Source organism: Bubalus bubalis, chromosome 12, assembly GCF_019923935.1.
Source record: "Bubalus bubalis isolate 160015118507 breed Murrah chromosome 12, NDDB_SH_1, whole genome shotgun sequence".
Lineage (NCBI taxonomy): Eukaryota > Metazoa > Chordata > Mammalia > Artiodactyla > Bovidae > Bubalus > Bubalus bubalis.
This window is the reverse complement of record NC_059168.1, coordinates 68,686,235-68,702,925: the sequence shown is the minus strand read 5'-3', so window position 1 is coordinate 68,702,925 and position 16,691 is coordinate 68,686,235. Positions and strand designations below refer to the sequence as shown.

At 49.6% G+C, this 16,691-nt stretch overlaps 1 protein-coding gene across 12 annotated transcripts in view; it reads right to left on the bottom strand.

The window, feature by feature from the left end:
• CAPN13 (calpain 13) overlaps positions 1–16,691 on the bottom strand; it is an 89,184-nt gene that overhangs the window by 36,102 nt on the left and 36,391 nt on the right. For all 12 annotated transcript variants that reach the window (XM_044926106.2, XM_044926111.2, XM_044926107.2 and 9 more), the window contains exons 5-7: positions 13,578–13,711; positions 6,549–6,723; positions 5,534–5,608 (exon numbers count right to left, since the gene is read on the bottom strand). In XM_044926106.2, coding sequence (XP_044782041.2) covers positions 5,534–5,608; positions 6,549–6,723; positions 13,578–13,711 — 384 coding nt within the window. The remainder of the gene's footprint in view (positions 1–5,533; positions 5,609–6,548; positions 6,724–13,577; positions 13,712–16,691) is intronic.

The following is a 16,691-nucleotide window of genomic DNA, read 5'->3' as shown; positions in this document are numbered from 1 at the left end:
CTTGATTGAATTGCAGCTGTGATATTGATCAGTGTTAATGTTGTCGAAAGAGACAGAGGGGTGAAGAAGGGGAGGATTTGTTCACCGATTCCAGGTCAGAGGAGAAAGTTCTGAGTGGAATATTCCCACGTGGAAAAGAAACGTGTGTGGAGGCAGGCCCAGAGCCAGGCCTGACCGAGCGTGTGATGCGCGCTATAGCCTTCAATCCTCCCAGGTAGATGTTCATGTAACCCCTGTCTTGCAGAGGTGGAGAATGAGCATCGGAGAAGCTAAGCAACTTTCCCAAGGCCACAGAGTGAGTGGCAGAGGAGGAATTCTGATCCTCACCACAGTCAGTCTCCAAAGCCCAGGCTCTTAATTTTGGAATTGGGAGTGGATAAAGGATACAGCTGCTCCATGGCCCAGCTCATTCTTGGATGCGGCTGAGACTTTGACCTTGCATGGAAACCCTGGGCGAGCATGTGATTACCAAAAGGGTGGTGCCATGAAGGAGCAAGGGGCTTCCCTTGTGGCTCAGATGGTAAAGAATCTGCCTGCAAGGCAGGAGGCCGGAGTTCAATCCCTGAGTGGGGAAGACCCCCTGGAGAAGAGTATGGCAACCCATTCCAGAATTTTTGCCTGGAGAATTCCATGGACAGAGGAGCCTGGTGGGCTACAGTCTACAGGGCTGTGAAGAGTCGGACATGACTGAGCAACTAACACACATACAGGAGAGAGCAATGGGGTCAGAGAAGGGCACATGAACCTAGCTTGCGTACAGTTCTTTTCTGTCTACTCCTGTCTGGCTGACACTGCAGTGGAAGGTACTCTGACTTTTAATGCCACATGAGATGGGGATTCCCCTTCTATGCCCCATCCCCTGGGACCCCAGGCTTTGTACATGGTGTATTACTAACCACCAGCATATGATGGAGCCCATGGAACAGGGATGTGAGAAACAATCTTCTGGTGGTCCAAAAAGCTTAATAAGCCACCTTCAGTGCCTAAGGGACAGTCAGGGGCTCAGGCAGGCACGGGAGAAGAGCAGCCAGGGACTGGAAGGGGCTGAGGCAGCGCTAAATGATGCGTGCAGAGAAACACACATCCCCTTGCCCCGGGGAGTCACCAACCCAGTTAGGTGTGTAGTAAAAAATGCCAATTTCATTTATCTTCCTGTCTGTGTCCCGCCCAGAGGGAGGATGAGCAGATTAAAAAGCATGCTGCATTTATGGGCTGGTTTAATCTTGGCACTTGTGGTCAGAGTTATAAGCCCCTCTTTCTGAAGGAAGAATCTTTAATCAAGTTCTTGGGTCCTTGTCTGACTGTGTTACTTCTTTCTGACAGGGCTCTGTTATCACATGGGCCTTGGCCAAGGGGCTCAGGAGTCACCTTCAAGGCCAAGGTCACAGCTGCATCTGACAATGAGTGAGCTTTCTTGAATCACTCTCCTGGCTACTGACTGTACCCTGACCCTGGTCAGATCTCTCAGAAAGTGGGCCACAGGGAAGAGGTGATCCAGGTCATCTTTCCCAGGATAATAATTCCTTGAAAGTATCCTCTTGAATGTGAGTTCCATAGGTGGTTAATAGTGACTCCTAGAGAAAACTGTTTCATGGCTAACAGTAGATTAAAACCAAGCTGCACTTACATTGTTAATACAGGCCTTCTCAGAGCCTTTAAATACTAACATCAAATACTGCTTTCACAGAGCATCTCACCAGGTTGGCACTGCTGAGAGCGCACGTTGGGAAGTGTCAGTAGCCACAGAATGGCAGGAATGGCGGGAATGGACCGTGCAGGACACACGGTTTTCATCACCTACTGTCACAGGAGAATGTCCTGTTCAGACTGCTTAATGCATTGTAAGAACAACTCAAAGCATGTGCTGTGGGGGGAAAACATCAGGGCCATGAGCAGCATCACCAGGAACCCAGTTCAGTTCAGTTCAGTTCAGTCGATCAGTCGTGTCCGACTCTTTACGACCCCATGAATCGCAGCACGCCAGGCCTCCCTGTCCATCACCAACTCCCAGAGTTCACTCAGACTCACATCCATCGAGTCAGTGATGCCATCCAGTTATCTCATCCTCTGTCGTCCCCTTCTCCTCCTGCCCCCAATCCCTCCCAGCATCAGAGTCTTTTCCAATGAGTCAACTCTTCACATGAGGTGGCCAAAGTACTGGAGTTTCAGCTTTAGCATCATTCCTTCCAAAGAACACCCAGGACTGATCTCCTTTAGGATGGGCTGGTTGGATCTCCTTGCAGTCCAAGGGACTCTCAAGAGTCTTCTCCAACACCACAGTTCAAAAGCATCAATTCTTCGGCGCTCAGCTTTCTTCACAGTCCAACTCTCACATCCATACATGACCACTGGAAAAACCATAGCCTTGACTAGACGGACCTTTTTTAGCAAAGTAATGTCTCTGCTTTTCAATATGCTATCTAGGTTGGTCATAACTTTCCTTCCAAGGAGTAAGCGTCTTTTAATTTCATGGCTGCAGTCACCATCTGCAGTGATTTTGGAGCCCAAAAGAATAAAGTCTGACACTGTTTCCACTGTTTCCCCATTTATTTCCCATGAAGTGATGGGACCAGATGCCATGATCTTCGTTTTCTGAATGTTGAGCTTTAAGCCAACTTTTTCACTCTCCTCTTTCACCTTCATCAAGAGGCTTTTTAGTTCTTCTTCACTTTCTGCCATAAGGGTGGTGTCATCTGCATATCTGAGGTTATTGATATTTCTCCCGGCAATCTTGATTCCAGCTGGTGCTTCTTCCAGTCCAGCGTTTCTCATGATGTACTCTGCATATAAGTTAAATAAGCAGGGTGACAATATACAGCCTTGACAGACTCCTTTTCCTATTTGGAACCAGTCTGTTGTTCCATGTCCAGTTCTAACTGTTGCTTCCTGACCTGCATATAGAGGCAGGTCAGGTGGTCTGGTATTCCCATCTCTTTCAGAATCTTCCACAGTTTATTGTGATCCACACAGTCAAAGGCTTTGGCGTAGTCAATAAAGCAGAAATAGATGTTTTTCTGGAACTCTCTTGCTTTTTCCATGATCCAGAGGATGTTGGCAATTTGATCTCTGGTTCCTCTGCCATTTCTAAAACCAGCTTGAACATCTGGAAGTTCATGGTTCACGTATTGCTGAAGCCTGGCTTGGAGAATTTTAAGCATCACTTTACTAGCATGTGAGATGAGTGCAATTGTGCGGTAGTTTGAGCATTCTATGGCATTGCCTTTCTTTGGGATTGAAATGAAAACTGGCTTTTTCCAGTCCTGTGGCCACTGCTGAGTTTTCCAAATTTGCTGGCATATTGAGTGCAGCACTTTCACAGCATCATCTTTCAGGATTTGGAATAGCTCAACTGGAATTCCATTACCTCCACTAGCTTCGTTCAAGTGATGCTTCCTAAGGCCCACTTGACTTCACATTTCAGGAGCCCAAACCCCAGCTAAACCCACACTTGGATTCCCCAGTTTGCCTCCCTGACCTTGCCCTAGAAGTTTACTTGGCCACTCTGTCACTGCCATCCCTAGGCCCAGCCTTGGCAGGACTCACATTCCACAGCCATCTGGACCTCTCGATACACAAAGTGCCTTCTCCCCTGTGTTCAGAGAAGAAACAGAAGCCATCTCAATGTATGAAAAGGGCCTTGTCAGGAATGGCCGGCACATCACACAGGTACCACGGCTCTTTCCTTCCAGGCCCAGCACAGATGTCACTCATTGATCACAGCTCTCTTTTCCAAGTCTGGAAGCAGAGCCAAAGTCTTGTCGACACAGTTATCTAGGCAGCAGTGCCGGGATCAAGGCTGGCACATGAGAAAGCCAATTTGCTCTCCCTAGCCCAGAATTGTCCACATCTGGGATGGGGAGCTTTGGGGAAGCAGAGCATCCATCCGTGGTCAGATGTGATAACAGTACTGTCTGTCTCCACTGAGAATTCAGAGAAGGGCGTGGCCAGTTCCAGATGAAGTGCATTGGAGCCGTTGAGACTGGGATCTTCCGTGGCCTGGGTTTGTCAGGGCCTCTTTCTTGCTTCTGAGAAATATTTGAGCTCCTCACATACATTCTATGATGGAGGATCTGTGATGTCATTTTCACAGGCCAAGGACAAATGCATTGATTCACTCAGGCAAGTGCCCACATCCACTGATCCAAGAGCATCTATTAGGTGCCTACTCTCCTCCAGGTGCTGTGCAGAGGAAGCATTCTGGTACTGATTTCCTTAGGGAGGCAGGCAGGCGGGCAGGAGACAGAAGATATTGCCTCTGTTTTGCAGATCGGAACATTCACCCAAACACAAAACAGTAGAGCAACTGGCCTTTGGTCAATGGACAAGAAGGACAGATTGGCACAGGGAAAGGAGATACGAGAAACAAGCCAGAAATAGAAGCTGAGGCTTTGAATTCCTTGCTCCCTAAATACATGTGAAAAATGGACCCTGGGGTTTGTAACTCTGTCTCTAAGGGCCTAGAAAACATTATCAGACCTCAAGAGCTGTGAGAAATAGAGGGATCGGGGTGGGGGGGCATTTGTGGGAAATCATCACGAGGCCAGGAAGGATAGCATGTCTGCATGGTAAGCATAGATGGGAACTGAGGAGACGTGGTGTCTGAGCCCAGCCACTGCAAGCAGCTATGCGACCCTGACCTTCCCCGTTCAGGCCTTGGCTTCTCATTTATGAATGGAGGAGGCTGGACTTAAGTCATGTTTTCCAGAATAAATGCTACCACACACACTGGTGACATGCATTTTTGTCCAGCCCAAGTCAGTTGTTGCCTTGGGGGAAAGACTGTGCCCCCAAGAGCCACCCTCCCCTCTTTTGTGGGAATAAAGTTCTAGCTGAGCATATGGCGGCCCTACCAGGTATGTTTTCCAGATAGCCTTGGGCCTTGGGGGGCCCGATTAGGTCCAGACTCATGGGATCCGAGAGGCCACGGTGTGTGCCTGTACTGATACATGCCTTCCAGATGGGTGTGTAAGTGTCCCTAGCCTCTTTCTCCTCCCCAGGCTGGGAGACGAGGAGGCAGGAGGCAGCTTCCCTGGACTCACAGGTAGAAGCTCCATGTTACAGATGGCAGAGCCACCTACCAGCTCTGGAATCACCTGCTCACCTGAGGCGTGAACTTGATCTTGTTTGAGACCCTACATTTTGGAGAGTCTTTGTCATAGTTATGTTGGTATGTAGCAAATAAAACCCTTTCAGGGCAAACTCTCCTCCAAAGTCAATTGGGTAGCTATTCTGCTTTCTTTTGGGGCCAATCCCCCAACCTGGCTAGATACTCAGCCTCTCTGAGGTCATTTAAAGAGAGTAAGATCTCTGGTTGGGGCGAGGGGAGGCGGTGTCCCTGAGGGATGGGGATACCAGATGCCAGAACGTTTGGACGAATACAGGGAATGAGGCTGTCCGTGATGGGCCTGGACAAAGCGGAGGCAAGAGTGATCAGTACCCATTTCAGCTTTGCTGGGCTCAACTCGGCATGTGATTCTGATTCCTGCTTAGGGGAGCAAGAACTCTGGGGCACCGTGTCCACAGGGAGCCTTACCTGCTCAGCACCAGTCACTGTGTAGGCATGCCGGCTCACCAGCCCATTTGCCATTGTCATGGACTCGCTTGTGGGCTTCAAAGGAGGGAAGCAGACCAAGCAGTAAACACTCATACGTTCTTCAGAAAAAACCCAGAAAAGCACAATTCACTCAGCAGCTGAGCTGGGGCTAGATGACAAAGCCTCCCACTGACTCACGCTGGAATGCCATGTGTTCCTGGATCTCTTTCCTAGAGAGGAGGAGTTTGAAGGCTGTAGGGTGTCTGAGGCCCCAGCACTTCATACCTCAGGAGACCACCCTATGACAGACAGAAACCCACTGGGTCCTGAGGACCTGGGCTGCTTGCTTTTCTCTAATGGCTTGTTATCAACGAGACATACCCCAACACATATCTTCTGGGCATTTTGTGGGAGTCGGGGAGACCTGCCTCCTCCAGGCCGTGAGGAATTGGGATTTAAAGTGCATTTTGGTTTCAGGTGGTGTTTCAGACCAGTGGTGTGTGACCCATTTGGCTAAAGAGTGAAGGAAGGATCCGCACGGATAGGGCATTGGCTGCCTTGGAAGAGAATCAGATAATTTGGAGGGTCAGCCGAGCTTTTCAGAATGGGGCATGCTGCCTTTGGGGTGCTGCTTTTAGAGCCAGTGAGAATCAAAGGGCCTCCCCTGATCACTCAGAACCCCACTGCTTCTGGTCACAGGAAGCAATGGGCAAAGGCTTCAGTATTAGACAACAGCACTTGAAGCCCTGCTCAGCCACTTACTGGCTGTGTGATGGTGGGCATTTCACCTAGCCTCTCTGAGCCCATTTCTTCTTCTGTAAGTGAATTCTGTGATCCCTGTTTCAGATGGAGGGCCATTGCGAGGATTAAATGAGGCAGTGTCAATAAAGCACAGCATCAGTGCTCCGTAGTGGTCACTTGGCCATTCCCCTTACTAACTGAATGGGCCAGTGGCTGAACACTCTGGGGTGAGGAAAGACTCGAACCAGTGTAACAAGATCCCTGATCCACTCACCCCGGCCAGGGTGCTGCAGGTCATCAGAGAGCCTGCCTCCGCGGCTGTCTTCACCATCGTCATCAGGTCAGACGAGGATGAGTGCAGGCTGATGTTGGTGACCACCCCTCCCGTGAGGTCCACCAGGGCATCGGGGAGGTAGCCGTAGTGCAGGTTGGCGTAGGACCCATGAAACCTGAGAAAGAGGAAGGCAGATCAACCCCAGTGGTGCCTCTGGTGCCTCCAGGAAGGGAGATAGCACACTGGACCTCTGTGTACTTCCCAGGGGAAGGATTTACCTAACCACCCCTTGGCTGTGGCCATCCGCCCAACTTCTGTTCTCCTGGATAAAGATTCTAGCAATGCGCCACTCTTATCGCGTCCTTCTCCCGGTCTCACAGGTGGCAGCATTATATAGAGGTTAGGAATGCAGGTGCTGGGGCCACAGGCCAAGGGCAAACCCCAATTCCCCAGATATTTAACTACTTGACCTTAGATAAGTTACTTAACCTCCTAGGGCTGGGCTTCACATAGTGCCTAGCATGTGGAAAGCCTTTACTAAAGACTGGCTGTTAATACAATGAGGATCCACTGTTTCCTGTTTAACAACAGTGGTAAGTACTGGCTGTGTGCAGGGTACTTTGTATTCAAAGACAGGTGAGACCTCTGGCCTCCAAGAGACCACAGTCAACAACTCTGATGTCCTCTGTGACCATAAGCAGCCTTAGTCCTTACTCTTGTGTGAAGCTTGATGCAGCATTCCCCTTTCCATCCTCAGAACTAACCCTCCCCCAATCCCAAGAATCATCAGGGAGGTGATGTCACTGAAGGTAACACAGGTGAGGATGAGGCTTCCATACACATCCCCAAAGCAAACCACCTAAACTTTCAGACCCGTGCTCCAAAGTGCCTCTCCCACCCTCCCATGGGGTTTCTGCTTTGGGACCCACACCCCAAGAAAAGCCCAGCCTTATTGCCCCTATCTTGCCTTCCTCCCAATTTTCTCCCAACTATGGCAGCCCCAATCACCTATGGTGAGGCAGACAGTCTCAACTCAAGAGCCAATCTGCTTGGGCCAACTCCTGGCCTCCCCTGTCATGATGTCTCAGGCTCGGGCAGGAGGCTGAGCTTCTCAAGGCCCCCTCTGCTCATCCAGGGAATGGGCTGTTGCAGCGGTGCTGCCAGTAAAGCACACACAGCATGTGGAGAGGGTCTGGCTCACGGAGGTGTGCTTCACATGGGCACAATCGGGACAGCAAGTCCCTGCTCCCCTGCTTCTACTGTCCCCCATGAATAGCAGCACTTGCCACAGAGATGCTCTCCCCTTCAAAGGACATGTCATGGCCTTCCTCAGGTGTCTGTTAATTATGAGAGTGCGTGGATGAACTTGGAACAGAGAGGAAGTGACTGGGGGTTCTGGGAAAGTTTCTGAGAAGGAGCACAACTCTGAACTAAGTTTTATCCAAGTAAGGCTATGGTTTTTCCAGTAGTCATGTCCGGATGTGACAGTTGGACCACAAAGAAGGCTGAGCACTGAAGAACTGATGCCTTCAAATTGTGGTATTGAAGATTCTTGAGAGTCCCTTGGGTTGCAAGGAGATCAAACCAGTCAATCCTAGAAGAAATCAACCTTGACTATTCATTGGAAGGACTGATATCGAAGCTCCAAAACTCTGACCACCTGAAGCAAAGAGCTGACTCATTGAGAAAGACCCTGATGCTGGGAAGGATTGAGAGTAAGAGAAGAGGGCGGCAGAGGATGAGATGGTTGGATGACATCACTGACTCAATGGACATGAGTTTGAGCACGCTCTAGGAGTTGGTGATGGAAAGGGAAGCCTGGCGTGCTGCAGTCCATGAGGTCACAAAGAATCAGACATGACTGAGCGACTGAACAACAAGGACAGTGGGACAGACACTCTGGGGAGGAAGAACAAATCAGGGAGGCTCTGGAGCTGGAAGAGCGTGGTGGAGTGGGGCCAATGATGGACTGACTGGTGCTCCTGGGAGAGGCAAGGTTGATAGATCATGGGGAAAGCCTACAGCAGGGGCCGGATGGATGAGGTCATATTTGATTTGAGAACTCAAATTCCTATCAATGGGGTGACCTGGAAAGGTTACTGTGGGGTCCTAAAATACAGGCAGGGCAAACCCACAACAACATGGAGGTGAGCCAGGCTGGGTGGGAAACCCTGCCTCCCAAAGTCAAAGCTGTCTGGTGGGCATGCTCCCCACCACTGCCTGATCACTTGGGCCCTGGCCAGGGATCTCAGCTATCCTGTCCCTGACAGGCAAGCAGGGGCCAAGCCCCTCCCAGGGAAAGCCCTGGCCTTGGCTTCCTTTCTGGTGATGAAGGTCAGGCGTGGGTCCATTCTGCTGCCACCTCTACTGGGGCCCATGGCCTCGGATAAGACCCCTCCCAGTCCTCAGCCCTTCACCCGGATCTGCTCCGGGGCCCCTCAGACACCCCTCTCTCAGCATACTTCCAATTCTGCTGTTCTCTTCCTCTGAGACCCCCAAAATTCACATAAACCCACTCCAGCAAACACAGATCAAGTAGCCACTCTCAGCAGGACACTGTCCCAGGTACAAACACCATGGATGCTGAGAAAGCTTTGTATTAATGAAAGCAAAGAACCCATAGAACCCAAGGGCCATTCTACAGGAAACAGATGACAGACGGATCTCGACTTGTTATTAAACTGGTTCTAAATCTTATCTTCCTCTCTCTGACCAGGGTTATGTTTGGTATTAGACTCTTATCTCTGTAATGTTTGCTGAGTCAACTGCAAAGCTTCCCTTTGGTCACGATTATGCCCAGGTGGGCCTCAGTATATCTGACTCACTTGATTTTCCACATGTTTTCAGGCTCTGGGTCATAGATTAAGAGGGTGCTGAGGGTGCCAGAAGGTCACCAAGACCAGTGAACCAGTGAAATTTCTCAGTTGTGTCTGACTCTTAGCGATCCCATGGACTGTAACCTACCAGTCTCCTCCATCCATGGAATTTTCCAGGCAAGAGTACTGGAGTGGGTTGCCCTTTCCTTCTCCAGGGGATCTTCCCGACCCAGGGATCAAACCCAGGTCTCCTGAATTGCAGGCAGATGGTTTACCGTCTGAGCTACCGGGGAAGCCCAAGACCAGGGTTTTAGAATCTATTCCAGAGCCCACCAGCATGACCCACCTCCCTTGCTGCCACACCCCGTTCTGGCTTCAAATAGAACTGCACCAGAGCCACACCAGGAAGGCCCTGCTGGCTCTGTCCCGTCACTCCAGGGCCACAACCTCAGTGTCTACAGGTCTCGTCTTGTTATCTGGGCTTCATTCTCAAATGCTAATGTCCAGCTCTTCCTGACACTGGAAATGAGCAACAGCTTCAGTTAGGAACAAGGTGGCTCAAAAGAAACAATGTACAAAAACAGTACTTGCAATGCACCCTCCAGAAGGACAGGGACTGGTGGTGGTCTGTAGGGTTGTAACCATTTCTTAGGGCCCAAGACTGGATGGTCCCTGGTCTTCAGTCTTGCCAGATAATGTTGCCTGATCACACGACCACAGACCTCAGTAGACTCAAGTTAATCACTTGCCCCTGCCATCACATCACTATTCAGAGTCTTGGCTTCCCCATTCATCATATGAAACATTGGTTAGGAAGATCTTTGGGGAACTTGATTCCAGAACACTCTCCACGACTCATTTTCTCCAGAAATGTGTGGTCCCCTGTCCTTCTGTCTCCTAGTATTGATTCCTAGCTGGGATGTGTCCCTCACCTGTGTGGCTCTTGATGCTAGCAACCTCTTACACACATATGACTCTTGTATCTGATGTCAGCAATCTACCCTCAGCAGCCATCACAGAGACATCAAACGAAAGGGGAAGAGTCCACGGCCAGCAGCCTCCTCTCGCTACGTCTCCCTGATGCCTGTGTATCCTGTCCCAGCAGTGGCTGAGTGTTTAGACAAAGAGCTCTCTCTCTGCTTTTCAGACACGAGCTCACAGATCCTGCTTGTGTTTCAGGGACATGGCAGCTCTTCTCAGCCTCCTTGGCTGACAGGAAATAGAAGGGGAGGGAAAGACAGAGAGCGCTGCGTTTGCCACACCTGTCACCAAGCCTGTCACCTGGACCCAGGAATTCTGAGAGAGCCTTGTTCTCACCCCTCAGCTTCAGCCTCATTTTAGGAAAACGTCTCTCTACCTGACAATGATAGGAGAGAGGGAAGAATTCAGGTGTCAAATCATATCCAGGAAGGATGCTGAAAGGCTGGAATTCTGAGTTGCAGGGATCCCAAAAAGGATGCTAGGCAGCCTACCAGATTTTGTCCCCCATTCTCCTGTTTTGTGACCTCTGGGGAAAAAAGCCAGGCAAATATATATATTTTTCCCCTCCACATCTGACTCACTTGACCAATTCATTTCCAGACTCCCCAGCTGCAACAGTGTTTCAAAGTCTGGAATCCACCTGTTCACTGGGTATTGTCTATACCCTGGGAGGGAAAGAGGACCATCTCCACTCAGACATGTGGGTTCTCCATACTTCTGCAATTCTTGTGGGCCAGACACTGAAGCAAAAAGAAGCAAAAGACAAATCCTTTTCTTCTAGGACTGGCAGTGTCAAGGGATGATGGATAGGCATGTGCCTGGGGAGGACAGATCTGATCCCAGCTTGGCCTCCAACACTGTGTGACCCTGGGCAAGTCATTTCATCCCCCACCAGCCTCGGTTTCCTCATCTTTCAGAGAAGGTAGGCTTTGATGCTGACAGAGGCTCCCTCTAGCTCTGATGTGCTCTATTTGATTTCCTCCACATTCTACAATCCCCTTCTTTGGATGGAGGGAAAAGCTTTTAAATAGCTTTGGAGTTGGCAACATTTTCTCCTGCTCTAGATTTCTTCAGGGGGTTCAATGTGGATTCTGAGTCCAGTTTCCCATTTCTTTTCAAGCTGAATGACAGCTTTAGGTCAGCTGTTAACAAAATGGAGTCAAAGTCATCACTTCATTCATGAGCTCTCTAATTCTCCAAGTGAACCATCTTGCTCCCCCCTTTCAATAAAGGAAAAAAAATAAAAATGAAGCCCTGGTATGGTGAACGCTAAATCCACCCAAGAAAGATAATGGCAGTATTTGCATAAGAAGCTTAGAAGTAAATTAACCTCCCAAAACATACAGATTGTTTGAACCACCTTGGTTGTTTTCTGGGCTTCATTCTCAAATGTTAATGTCCAGCTCTTCCTGACACTGGAAATGAGTAACAGCTTTAGTTTTGAACAAGTTGACTCAAAAGAAACAATGTATAAAAAGAGTGCTAGCTATGTGCCCTTCAGCAGGACAGGGACTGGTGGTGGTCTATGGGGTGGTAACCATTCTTCAGAGCCTAAGACTGGATGGGATGGGGTCTTCAGTCTTGCCAAATAATGTCGCCTGATCACACGACCAAGGAACACATGTATACCTCTGGCGGATTCATTTTGATATTTGGCAAATCTAATACAGTTATGTTAAGTTTAAAAATAAAATAAAATTAAAAAAAAAAAAAAAAAAAAAAAAAGACCTCAGTAGACTCAAGTTAATCACTTGCACCTGCCATCACATCACTATTCAGAGTCTTGGCTTCCCCATTCATCATATGAAACATTGGTTAGGAAGATCTTTGGGGAACTTGATTCCAGAACACTCTCTACTACCCATTTTCTCCCGAAATGTGTGGTCCCCTGTCCTTCTGTCTCCTAGTATTGATTCCTAGCTGTGATGTGTCCCTCAGCTGTGCGGCTCTTGATGTGGCTCTTACACACATATGACTCCTGCATACCCAACCTGGGCCAGCCTGAGCATCTCTATCCCAGCATGCAGTGCAGTGCCTAGACTATGACTAAAGGCACAATAAACATCTGCTGAATAAAATCAACCCAAATTGTGCAAGTGAAGCACGTGACTTGAGGAGTTTATAGGTACTTCAGCTTGTGAACACCAGAAAATAGTCCTTGACACAGGGTGTTTAGACCATAAAATAATAAGCAGCTCCTGCCCTGCCCCCCACACATAAATCCAATCTCACGGTACCCACACCAGGCCCCAGACTGTCTGCTGGGGTTGCTGATCATATCATTCCCATTGTTGGGGATGTCCATGCCCCCATATCCCCTCTGCTGCTGCTGCTAAGTCGCTTCAATTGTGTCCGACTCTGTGTGACCCCATAGACAGCAGCCCATCAGGCTCCTCCATCCCTGGACACTGGTTGCCATTTCCTTCTCCAATGCAGGAAAGTAAAAAGTGAAAGTGAAGTCGCTCAGTCGTGTCCGACTCAGCGACCCTGTGGACTGTAGCCTACCAGGCTCCTCCGTCCATGGATTTTCCAGGCAAGAATACTGGAGTGGGGTGCCATTGCCTTCTCCACATATCCCCTCTCCCTCTGCTGAAATCTCACCCATCCTTTAAGGCCTCGCTCTCCGCCACCTCCACTGTGTAGCGTCAGCTGACTCTCTGTGAGTCAGAAAGTCAGAACTGCTGTCTCTCTTCTCTGCCCTCTCAGCAGACTTTGACCATGATGTTGTATTTTATTTGGGCCTGTACACCAGCTCTAAAATAATACCACTGTCAGTCCCTATTTCTGTCCAGCTCTGCCCTGCCCATCCCTCGCTATGTGCCTCTGGGTCCCTCCCAATGGTTGTGTCTAACACACCCTTGCACACGTGATTATTTATATAGGATGTCCCACAAGGTGGCAAAGGCTCTGAGGCTCCCAGGGGCATTGCTTGAACTGAGCAGAGTTGCCAAAGGTCTAAGCGACTTCACTTTCACTTTTCACTTTCCTGCATTTGAGAAGGAAATGGCAACCCACTCCAGTGTTCTTGCCTGGAGAATCCCAGGGACGGCGGAGCCTGGTGGGCTGCCGTCTATGGGGTCGCACAGAGTCGGACACGACTGAAGCGACTTAGCAGCAGCAGCAGTAGCCAAAGGTCTCAGGACTGACTGGTGGGGAGCATCTGTCAGGGCTAGTGGCTGGGCGGGCAGGGCCAGTATCCAGGCCCCAGGCATAGGGACAGGCCCATCCTTACTTGGCGTAGGCCTTCTCCAGCAGGCACGGCCAAAACTCTCGCTTGTTGCGAGGTTTGACAAAGAGGTACTCGTTGTTCAGGACAGGTAGGCGATCGTCAATGACCACTTCCACCCACTGGCCACACCGCCAGAACTGGAGGAGAGAAAGCAAAATATATGCCTTAGTAGAGCTGGGGCAGGAAGGAGGTGCTGACCCCCAGCCCAGGCCAAAAGATCACCACCATCGCCACATGACCACTACAGTGCGACAAGTCTATGCAGATCAAAATCACAGCCCAGGTTGCAGACAGGGGACGGGCCTGTCATCTCCACTGACAGGTGAGTCACAGGTCGAGTTAGTCAAGGAAAACACAGGCAGGGAGGAAGGCGTCTCGGGTCTAGCTGGACTTTGCTACTAATTCCTGCCTCACTTTGGCATGTCCTTTGTGAGCTCCCAACACACGCAAGATGCTCCAGGTACATCTTCTGTACAAAATGGGCATGGCGGGAGCAGATGCTGATAGCAGAGGAGAATGGGTGACTGGGAGTGTCCTGATGGGGAAGGAGAGCCTTCGGGGAGCTGGAGGCTCGAGGGAAGACGGGCAGGATTCCTGCAGGTGGCAAGGAGGTGGGAAAGCATCCCAGATGGTAGCCACAGAGTGGGCAGGGCCCGGAGGCCACCAAACGTGAGGTTGCTGGGGAGGACTGAGCAGGTTGAGCCTCGCCCTGGCCCTCCTGTCCTCACGTCCAGCTGGCCCTGCCATCAGATCAGCAGCAATGAAGCGGGCTGGCGCTGCTGCCGCCAAGAGCACAAACCAACCAGATGTTCCTCTCCAAAACAGACTGGTTTAATCTTCAGCATTCAACTCTTCATGGTTCACCCGGGGACACTGCCAAATGATGAAAATTCATAACAAAACCAGCTTTTTGGAGTTTGTTTGCTGGTCTCTGGATCAGCAACAGGGCTTCTGGTCTTAGGCCTGAGTCTTGACGCAGGCAAGCCTCTGACAGCGGGGCTCAGAGTAAGGCCGGGTAGATGTGATCCATCACCTGCTCGTGGTGAGGGGGAGCCATCCGCATGGCCATGTCCACAGCTGAATGTCCCAGGTGTTGGTCTGTTGCACCTGCATGAGGATGCATTATCGAAGCAGAGATGGAGACCAAGACAGAGATGTCAGGGGAAACAAAACAAAGAAGGTGTTCTTGCGGTCTTTAATGAACCAGTCCACTGGAGCTGGTGTTCTCACCGCTGTGGGTCTGCGTCCTCACTGCAGTCAGACGCACAGGCGGGTGAAGTGGGGAGCTAACAGAGATGCTATTAGAGTGAGATCATTGAACATGTCTGAAGCACCAAGGAAGATAACCCTGGCTCTTGGATGGAGGGTACCAGAAGGACAGACCCATTTGAGTTTAACTGGATGGCAAGGTGTAGGAGCCAGTGTCCAGTCAGGGGAACTGTGCTCCAGGCCTACTTTTGTCCTGAGCAATAGCTATTGGATAAGATACTTAATTCTCTGTGACTCAGTTTCCTCATCTGTCAAATGGTGTGAGAGTAAGAACTACCTCACACTGTGACTGGGATCGGATGAGATTATGAGAGTGGGATCACAGGAAAAAGAAAGGAAAAAAAAAAGAAGGAACCGTTTTTTCAATAGCCTTTTTGTTCAGCACCTAGGATAGTGCCCAGCACACAGTATGCCATCAAGACTGAGTGAGTCCTGGCTTGAATGAGCCCCTCTGGTTGGTTCCACCCTTACTCGCACCTTCCCACGCCAGTAGAGCTGACCAGACTTGCTCTCCCTATACAAAGGGAACCTCAGGTGAGATCATTGTTCCCAGAAAGGATGCAAATGGCCTGATGAAAATGGGGTGGTCAAGAGTGAGGTCAGTGATCTGTGTTTCCTAGTTCACTTCTCTGGATGAGGAGGGCTGGCCCCTAGATAATGTCTGCACCCTTTAACAAGCAGGCTGGGCCATCTGACCAGCACCCAAGTATCTGCAGGAAACCAGAAGGGTTTTGGGCAAAGCATCCAAGTTGCCCAGATACAGGGCTCTTTCCTGAGAACTGTGCCCAAACTCAGAAAGAACAGATGTACAGAGGTCATCACTGCAGCTATTTCTGGAGAATCGTGGGACTTTCTTCACCTTCCAGAAGGGCAGAGCATACCCTGCCTAGACCTCAATTTGTCCTAACCACCTGTCTTTCCACCATTTGTAGCTTTGAGGTGAGTCTGGACAATGCTAAACCCTGCCCCCTCCGGCTAACTTCTCAGTGTGATCCTTGGACCAGTAATATCAGCATCATCTGTTAGAAGACCTAGCATGCAAATAATTGGACTTCAGGAAGAGAAAACAGGATAAAGGAGAATGCCCAGAAAAGAGAAGGAAACAGCTGAGTAGAAAAAGGAGGCAGGTCTTCAGAATGAAAGGGCTCACTGAATTCCAGGCAAGATTATTCTTCAAAAGGACACAGACATAGAGAACAGACTTACGGACACAGCGGAGTAGGGGAGGAAGGAGAAGGTGGGATGTATGGAAAGAGTAACATGGAAACATAGACATTAAGTAATTAAGTAAGTAAGTGAAGTAGCTCAGTTGTGTCGGACTCTTTGCGACCCTGTGGACTGTAGCCTACCAGGCTCCTCTGTCCATGGGATTTTCCAGGCAAGAGTACTGGAGTGGGTTGCCATTTCCTTCTCCAGGGGATCTTCCCAACCTAGGGATCGAACCCTGGTCTCCCACATTGTAGACAGACGATTTACCTTCTGAGCCACCAGGGAAAATAGATAGCCAATGGGAATTTGCTGTATGACTCAGGGAACTTAAACCAGGGTTCTGTATAACAACCTAGAGGAGTGAGATGGGGAGGGAGGTGGGAGGGAGGTTCAAGCGGGAGGGGACATAGGTATACCTATGGCTGATTCATGTTGATGTTCAGCAGAAACCAACAGAATACTGTAAAGTAATTATCCTTCAATTAAAAATAAATACATTTAATTATAAAAAAGGCATATATCTGGACATATTCTAAAGAAATTTCTGAACCAAGGAGAGAGAGAGAGAGTGCCTCATATAAATTTGCAATTTGAAAGAATGTATTGCATACAAGGTCAAGAAGATAGATTGGATATTTC